The sequence below is a fragment of the Lonchura striata genome, chromosome 12, assembly GCF_046129695.1.
Source record: "Lonchura striata isolate bLonStr1 chromosome 12, bLonStr1.mat, whole genome shotgun sequence".
Classification (NCBI taxonomy): Eukaryota; Metazoa; Chordata; class Aves; order Passeriformes; family Estrildidae; genus Lonchura; species Lonchura striata.
In genome coordinates, this window is record NC_134614.1 from 12,262,254 (window position 1) to 12,271,009 (window position 8,756).

At 45.1% G+C, this 8,756-nt stretch overlaps 2 protein-coding genes across 2 annotated transcripts in view; one reads left to right on the top strand and one right to left on the bottom strand.

Moving 5' to 3' along the window:
* DNAH12 (dynein axonemal heavy chain 12) overlaps nucleotides 1–1,528 on the bottom strand; it is a 56,947-nt gene extending 55,419 nt beyond the window's left edge. Inside the window, exons 1-2 of the mRNA XM_077786023.1 lie at nucleotides 1,505–1,528; nucleotides 367–556 (exon numbers count right to left, since the gene is read on the bottom strand). Of these exons, the coding sequence (XP_077642149.1) occupies nucleotides 367–556; nucleotides 1,505–1,528 (214 nt within the window). The remainder of the gene's footprint in view (nucleotides 1–366; nucleotides 557–1,504) is intronic.
* A 2,455-nt stretch (nucleotides 1,529–3,983) lies between these two features.
* On the top strand, nucleotides 3,984–8,536 carry PDE12 (phosphodiesterase 12). The gene is made up of 3 exons (XM_021530633.2): nucleotides 3,984–5,222; nucleotides 6,184–6,262; nucleotides 6,926–8,536. The coding sequence occupies exons 1-3, from the start codon at nucleotides 3,984–3,986 to the stop codon at nucleotides 7,366–7,368; spliced, it is 1,761 nt and encodes a 586-aa protein (XP_021386308.1). The 3' UTR covers nucleotides 7,369–8,536.
* Nucleotides 8,537–8,756: the final 220 nt, after the last annotated feature.

Here is an 8,756-nt window from a genome sequence, read left to right on the forward strand (position 1 = left end):
TTCTTTAACAGTAAACAGCAATACACTCTTGCTTCAAATTAACTAAATAGGTTAAAGACATAATGAAATTAGTTCATCAGCAATCAACATTTTTACACGAGGTCTGCAGCTGTCTTTGTCTTTGCTTGAACTGTACTTTCAGCTGGTTAACGTTTTACTGGTTCAAATAAAATAAGCAAGTTTTGCCTTAAACATTATGACCAACATGCATTTGATAAGGCAGGAAAAGCTAAATCAGTAGTTAATTACAAAGATCCCACCTGGCTGAAAGAACAAACCATAAAAATTATTTTAAGCACGAGAATATGGAGTTTATAATAGATATACTAAAATTGATATAAGTGCTGAGTAATCCGTAGTACTTACACACACATCTTTGCATGCTTTTTTCATAATCCCTCACTATCTCCTTTAAAAGGTCTTCAGTGAGCAGCTCTCTATCTCTGCCCTCCATAAGTGACTGTGGCACCATGGTGAGCATGGACCTCAGCCACTGCTGCTGGATGGGAACCATGGGATTACTCTGCACGCAGCTCTTCAAAAAGAGATAGTCTGCCTGAAAGAACAAGATTTGCAGAGATCTAAAAACTACCTATGCATGTATTCTTGTGTTAGGCTTGGCAAAAGCCTCTTTTAATTCATAATTTCTTAATTTCAAAATACCTTCATTTCCTTAAAGGCAGTGTATTTAATATAATCTTTTCAGCATTCACTAACTAATACCCTAAAAACTGCTCTGTGGTTGGTAACATGGTCTCTCGGTCTTAATGATAAAATATAAAATACTGTACTTGTCAGTATGGCATTATCCTTGATTCTCTGCTGAAGTTTATTGCTAACAATAAAATAGTTTGAGGTTAAGGTTATTGTTCTTTGGACAAACATTTATCTGGCAAAAAGTGTGGACAAACATCCTCCGTAAGGGGAGTAGGTCTTGGCCAAAGAAATAGGTATTTCTGCTTTTGATTGACAATTTTGTTATAAAACCTCTACATATGAGTTTGCCTAAACTATGCAAACTAGTTTGGTAGGCAAAACTGGTGTTACCTTAGGCTATTTAATATAAATATTTCAATCTTAATTTGAGTTTCAACTAGCTCTCAGAGATGAAGTCTTACTTTAAATGTTATACACAAATATGAAGTTTAGTGCATGTTCTTCAAATTAAGGGAACGATGTCAAAGACTACTTTTCGTAAACGCTAAGGTACAATCTATGTCCTCAACTGAAAAAAAATCCTAAAGCCTGTTAGATTTTTTTCCTAAATAAAGATCTTTAACTAAGGTTAAATTAATTATTGATAGATGCTCTTTCTAAAACAGAAAAATACTTTCCCTGTGCAGGACCACAATACAGGATTCCTATTTTGCTCCTATCACAATTTCCCACAACAAGACTACTTCTTGTTTAATAACAATAATTCTGTATAACATACTCAATTTCTCTTAATAGGGGCCATTAACTCTTCTACACCAAAAAAAGCAAATTAAAGAATTTAACTCACCCTTAGTTGTCTTTCACTGTCCATCTGTATAAAAATAAATGGAAAATTATTATATATGAAGAACATCGAAACAAAAGTACTGGAAATATAAAATATAGCAAATATTATTCCTAAACAAAGACTTTATTCTACAGATATACAGGCATACATTTCAATTGCATTACCCGAGTATATAAATACATTTATGAATTACTGAGGAGCAAAACAAGTATCTTGAAGTAAATTCTAAGAGGGAAAATAAATGCCACAATAACAAAGAACTAAATAGGAAATGTAATCAATACTTTCTCACAGTGGAAGGCAGTTCTGTGATAGGAGGTGCAGCATATCTCTCATCTGTTTCATCCATGTAAGTGTAATAGACTTCAAGAGCTCGATCAATTCTAGAGTAAATCACAGCATCAGAAGTGCAGAAAAACTACAAATAATACAATGAAAATAATGCTAGCACTTTTAACAGACACAACCTATTTTTTCATCATTACCAACTCCTTGATCACTAAATCTCACTATGATTATATTAAACAAACACTGTTATTTGTCAAATATCAAATGTGTAATGTCTCTTCCACTTGAATTTCAACATGTCTTGAATAATATTAAACTCACAGTAGCTGATTAATCATCTTTTGCTGCTCCTTGCCTTTGTGGTATGCCAACAGTTTCTTCTGTGATGGTGATGTTTCAGATATGCTTGGTGTAGGTAAAGCAGCAGGACGAAACAAAGTTCTCAACGTCCGTTTACTGGAGGTTGCTTCGTCTGGGTGCTCCATCTAAAACCGTAACAAAACCAAAATTCTAGAACACAATCCTGTCCAGAAAGGAGTTTAAGACATGCATCTATTAAGTTAAATGTACATAAGGTATAAAATGAAGTCACCTCAGGGATCTCCACAGTTTAGATATGACAGTTGCTTCAAAAAAGAAAACAGTAGTTTATATGATAAAATGGCAAAGTTCAAGGGAAAGTGTGTACATACAGAGCCTGACATAAGAAGGAAAAAAGGAAGGAAGGAAGAAAGGAAGGAAGAAAAGGAAGAGAAGGAAGGAAGAGAAGGAAGGAAGAGAAGGAAGGAAGAGAAGGAAGGAAGAGAAGGAAGGAAGAGAAGGAAGGAAGAGAAGGAAGGAAGAGAAGGAAGGAAGAGAAGGAAGGAAGAGAAGGAAGGAAGGAAGGAAGGAAGAGAAGGAAGGAAGGAAGGAAGGAAGAAAGAAAAGGAAGGAAGGAAGGAAGGAAGGAAGGAAGGAAGGAAGGAAGGAAGAGAAGGAAGGAAGGAAGGAAGGAAAAACCCCCACAACTATGTGTTCTGCGACTGGGCTAAGGTTCAACAAGGTCCAACCAGAAGATCGCTCTTCTGTGGCGGATTAATTGCCTGAGTAGGGCTATTCCTAAGACTGATGGTCGGGTTCCCCTGGAAACATGATGCACAAACTCACCAATTTCAACAGCTTCCCACAGGGGAGCAGAAAGCCAAAGCTACCTCCTGAATCAGTGGTATGTCCTCAAAAAGCACCAGGGGACCCAAAGGACTCGGCTAGGACTCCGGGACACGGGCTTTCCGCCGCTCAGCCCCGCCGGCGCCGCGGCCCCGGCTCGGACAACGGCGCGGTTGCCCTGGAGCCGAGGGCGGGCCTCTCGTGATGATTAAAAAAAAAACCAAAAAACTTGGAAAAACCTTACTTTGAACATCCCGGTCTTCCACAGGGTTGGCACAACCCGAGAGAGTCAGAAATTCCCTCTGCTCCAGCCCCTGCCTGCACCAAGCAGATCACTGCAAGAATGCTTGAAAAAAGTATAAATATAATGCCCTTCGGCATCAGGTGGCTGTTGCTAAACTTTTCCTTTTCGTACAACAATTCAATTTCTATTGTAAGGAACTCTACAGGTTTGCTACATACCTGCCCGCACTTGACAAAAGAGGCTTTAAAACGCTAATTTTGTGTCTGTGTGGGAAGAGCGCCACACGCAGATGCTGAGGGAGCAGCGGGAGGGAATTTCATGTCCATTTTCCACAGTCCTGGACACCTTCCTAGGGCGGCTCTCCCTGCCCGGGACTATCCAGCGTAAGGTCTCAACCCAGCCATGAAATGTTTTCTCACTAACAGAACACAAACCCAAACCCTGGACGCTAAAGGATTTATCTACAGGCAATCAACATCGGGGCGTTATGAAGGAGGCCCGCCCACGGCTCGAACACCTGCTGGCCAGGAAGCGGCGCTGAGTTTGGCCGCTGGGGCAGCAGAGCCCGAGGGCTCCCGGGCCGGCCTGCCCGCCCCGCGCCGGCGCGTTAACGGCGGGGCGGGCACGGCAGCCGCGGGACGCCCGGAGCGGGGCACGGGCACCGGCACGGGGCACCGGCAGGCGGCGCTGCCTCACGGCCAGCGCGCGGCCCCGCCCCTTGCGCGCGCTGACGGAGCGGCAGCCCCGCCCCGCCCCGCGGTTCCGGCCGCGCCCCGCGGAAGCCGCCGCGGCGCCGGGTCCATGTGGCGTCGGCTCCGCTCCGCCCTCCGGAGCCTCCGCGGCTCCCCCGCCGCACCCCCGCACGGCGGTGACGGCCGCCCGCCCGCCGCCATGGAGCGCGCCGTGGTGCGCTGCGTGCCGTCCGAGCCCAAGCTGAGCCTGCGGTTCGTGCTGCCCGACGGCAGCGCTCGGCACATGCAGCGCGACCAGGCGGAGCCGCTGGGGCGGGCGCTGGCGCGCATCGCCACCAACGCCGCTAAGGGCCAGGGCAAGGCGGGCAAGAAGAGCAAGAAGGCGCGGGCGGAGGGCGGCGCGGAGGGCGAGGCGGCGGTGCCGGCCGTGCGGCTGTTCTCCCGCGACGGCGCGGCGGTGGCCGAGGAGCTGCCGAACGCGGCCGCCTGGCAGGACGGCGCCGTGCTGCACATCGGGGACGCGCGGTACCGCGTGGAGCGCAACCCGCCCGCGCTCACCGAGCTCCGCCTGCCGCGCTCGCTCCTCGCCGGCTTCCCCGTGTGCCCCAAGGTGAGCGCCGAGTTCGCCGAGCCGCAGCACTGCCTGTTCCGCTGGTTCCGCGAGCAGCGCCCCGCGGGCGGCGGGGACGCGGCTGCCGAGGCCTGGGTGGAGACGGCGGCGGCCGGGCGCGTGTTCACGCCGTCGAACGCGCTGGTGGGGCTGCGGCTGAAGCTGCGCTGCACGCCCGGCGACGGGGAGCAGCGCTACGGGCCGGCCCTCGAGGTGGAAAGCAGCGGCCCCGTGGAGGCCGGGCCCGGCGCCTGCACCTTCGACGCCCGGCACCTCTACACCAGGAAGGTTTGCGGCCGCGGCTCCGTGCGCGCCGTGTCCTACAACATCCTGGCCGACACCTACGCGCAGACGGAGTTCTCCCGCACCGTGCTCTACCCGTACTGCGCTCCCTACGCCCTGGAGATCGACTACCGCCAGAACCTGCTCAAGAAGGAGCTGGTGGGCTACAGCGCCGACCTCATCTGCTTGCAGGAGGTGGATAAATCTGTCTTCGTGGACAGCTTGGCCCCGGCGCTGGATGCGTTTGGACTGGAGGGGCTGTTCAGGATTAAGGAGAAGCAGCACGAAGGCCTGGCCACTTTCTATCGCAGGGACAAGTTCAGTCTCCTCAGCCAGCACGATATCGCTTTCAGCGAAGCCCTGCTCTCAGAGCCGCTGCACAGGGAGCTGTGTGAGCAGCTGGCCAAGTACCCCCTGGTGCAGGAGAAGGTGCTGCAGAGGTCCTCTGTGCTGCAGGTACCAGCTTTGACACACCTGCTTTTTCCCCCTTTCTCCTCTCCCACTGTGCAGCTGGGCCGGTGTTGTTGAGCCTCAAGCAACAGAAGGGAGATGATGGGTTAAGAATTTGAAACATGGAACTGTGTTCTCTGTTAGCTAGGGTAATGGATAGAGGAGAAGATCAACTTAGGATCAAAACCAAAACACTGAGATTTGGTAAAAAAAGGCAGTATTATTTTGCTTTAAAATGAAGACAGCTGTTGAGATTCTGGGCCAGGTAGTGATTCCTGGCTGGTGGTATTGGCAACCAATGTTTCACTACTTAGATCTTATACATCAAGTTTAGGTAAGTTGGTTGAGTATGTTTTATAATGCCTCTTTAGCAAGTGGCAGGAGGGATCAAATAAGGTTGGACAAGTGTTGTGTGAGCTTCCTGATGCCAGAGGGTCTGCCCACAGGGCTGTTGTGCAAGTACAAGTGTGTAAGATAAAAGGCTGTGTCGGGTATTGCAGAAACACCAGTAAAAGTTTCCTGCTCGTGGACTGAGTAGGCCTAACCGGATTTCTTTGATAACTGAAATCACCTCCAAATTTTTGTTCAATTTAACAATTAAGAAATGCTACATTTCCTTGCTAAAAATGGAAATTTAGCTCCATTTTTCACTCTCTGTTGCAGAGAGTGAATGCAAAAGTGTTTCAGAATGGTACAGTGTGAACTATATCTTATGAAAAACTATGGCCAAACGAGACACAGTCAAAAGAATGTTTGTTAAATGATGTAGTGGTAATATTTTGGCTGATACCCAGACCTTATATAGAAGATTATTGGAGAGTACTACTCCTGAATTGTGTTTACTGGTTATAAGCATCAGATTCTTTGAACTGGATTGCCATGAAGGTATAGGCTGACTAGTACATTTTAAAATGTATAACCAATAAGTCTGTTTAAGACTTAACAAAGACTGTTTTCTCTCTTAAAGGTTTTGGTTCTTCAGTCTACAACTGATCCTTCCAGGAAGCTTTGTGTAGCAAATACCCACCTATACTGGCACCCCAAAGGTAATTTTGGCACATTCCTGCATGTAGGGATAACTAGGTTTGGAAAGGTTTTTGCTCTTCCTTGGGAGAACAGATTTCCCACCATTCTTTTGCAGCTATAGCCTTTTCTTCTGGAACTGAAGCCTTTTCTTCTGCCTCACTTCTTACCTAGGTGAAATCAAGCCAGACTCCTAGGTCTGTTTATATATTTATTTTTCTAGTGTGCCTAGGAGTCAGTAGAATCCAGATGAAAGCAAGGCAAGTCACAGTACACACAATTCACCCAAAAAACAGACCATAAAATAGAGAGAGCTTTGTGTGTGCTTATGGTTTCCCAGACCTGTTGAATATGGAGTTCTCCCACAGTACTGCCAGGAGTGGCAACCAGATTGGGCTCCAGAAGCTGTTAGGAGAGATTCTTCTCAGTTAGTTTTCTTTTGGTTCTGTGCCTTTTTGGGAATATTATTAGGATGGTTGCCATGAAATGGAAAACTGCTGTATGGGTTTTTAAAGCTTCAGAGTTCTTGCATGAGTGAGTTTAAGTTGAAATTGTCTGTTACCCAAAAATTTTCACAGTAACAAACTTCAAAGGCTTCTTAATTCATTAAAACGATTCTAAAATTCAGGTAAGCACCCCCAGTGCTGTTCTGCATTATTTGAAATAATATTTTTTTATGTCCTTAGGTGGGAACATCCGTCTGATCCAAATTGCTGTAGCCATGTCTCACATCAAGCACGTAGCATGTGACTTGTATCCCAGGATCCCAGTCATATTCTGTGGAGATTTTAACAGCACACCCTCGTCAGGAGCTTACAGTTTTATCAGCAGTGGTGGCATTGCTGAAGACCATGAAGACTGGGTCTCAAATGGGGAGGAAGAAAGGTGCAGTATGTCTCTAAGCCATCCTTTCAAACTGCAAAGTGCTTGTGGAGAACCTGCTTATACAAACTATGTTGGTGGGTTTCATGGATGTCTGGACTACATTTTCATTGACAGAAATGCTCTAGAGGTTGAACAAGTTATTCCATTGCCAAGTCATGAAGAAATAACAACCCACCAGGCTTTGCCAAGTGTTTCACATCCTTCTGATCATATAGCACTAATATGTGACTTGAAGTGGAAATAGAGTAGCTCTGGCATGGTGCTTTTGGAGGTTTTTAAAAAAGAAATTAAATTTCATGTACTTCTGGGCAACTGAGATTAGACTCTGACTTGTATGCTACTAAAAGGAAAGCCAAAATGATTAACGAAGAGTTCATGTGTTTGATGGCTCTACTGAGTATTGTCACACTGTTCAGAATATTTGCATGACAATTTTCCCCTTTTTTATATGCTAATGGGAAAAAATACATTGAAGACAGGGTTTTGAAATTTGGATTATCATATACCTTTTTAGTGGTGTTTTTAAACGATTAAGAATTATTTTGTTTAAAAAAAAAAGGAGTTTAATCTGATTTGTAAGACAGTCTAGAAATTGAACCCTATTTAATTCAGAAATAAACACAGAACCCAAACGGATTTAGCTGACTCCACTTTAATTAACGTATTGGTAATTTAAGTTTATAAATTGTCTTGTTCACTTACCATTACTATGGCACAACTTCTAGTAGGTTGCATGAACAATGTACTTGTACCTACCAACTTCTGAAAAGATGTTCTTAATTATCAGTGAATGGACTTTGTCAAAAATCAACCATGTTAAATTCAAGGCTGTAATTGATTTGGAAGCAATTTGTCTGCCCACATAACATGGGTCATGAGGATAATGTTAACACCTTGTGAAACTGGACATGAAGAAAGATCATCTACTTCGAACATATGCTCCTTCTGGTTTGAGTCGTCAGCAATGAAAGATACTGGAGTTTAGGACAGCCAGCTTTGGATGGGAGGGAGCTTTTTATCGGTATCATCTGTTTTCAGGTGGGGAGAGATACAGAACAATGTGGTGCATTAATTATCTGTGCCTAAATCTTTACAAAGAATAATAAGTGACTTGCAAACTTTATCACAATGGTTGTAATTTGTTCCTCTCTTGCATACAAAGACCGCCTGAATTTTTAAGTGTTTTTACATGCATTTTTTCTTTCTAGAAATAGCCCAGTTTGCCTTATTTTGTAGGATGTGGGGAAGTGTATTTTATCCATACCTTCATGGAATGTGTTGGAGTGGGTTCAGTTGTTTAACAAGCTTCTTACCCTGTATCATTGGTCCATAGGAAGCAAAAAGCATTTGGAACCTATTCACTAGATCTTCCTCTTTCATCTAATAAAACTCCCTTTATCAATTGTCTGTCACTATGGTCAGTTTGGGGTTTTCTTCTAGTTGCTGGTGTCTTTCATGGCAAAACAAGTCTGCCTGGGTTGATAAAAGCTGTGTACTCTCTGCTTGCACACCTGCTAACCTCCTCTGCATTCTGGTGCACTGTAGCTGGGATTCACTCAACTGTTTAAGCACTACTCAAAGCAGGAAGTCACTTTCAGGTGGGATATTTCTGAGAGTTGCTGGTGCTGTCTC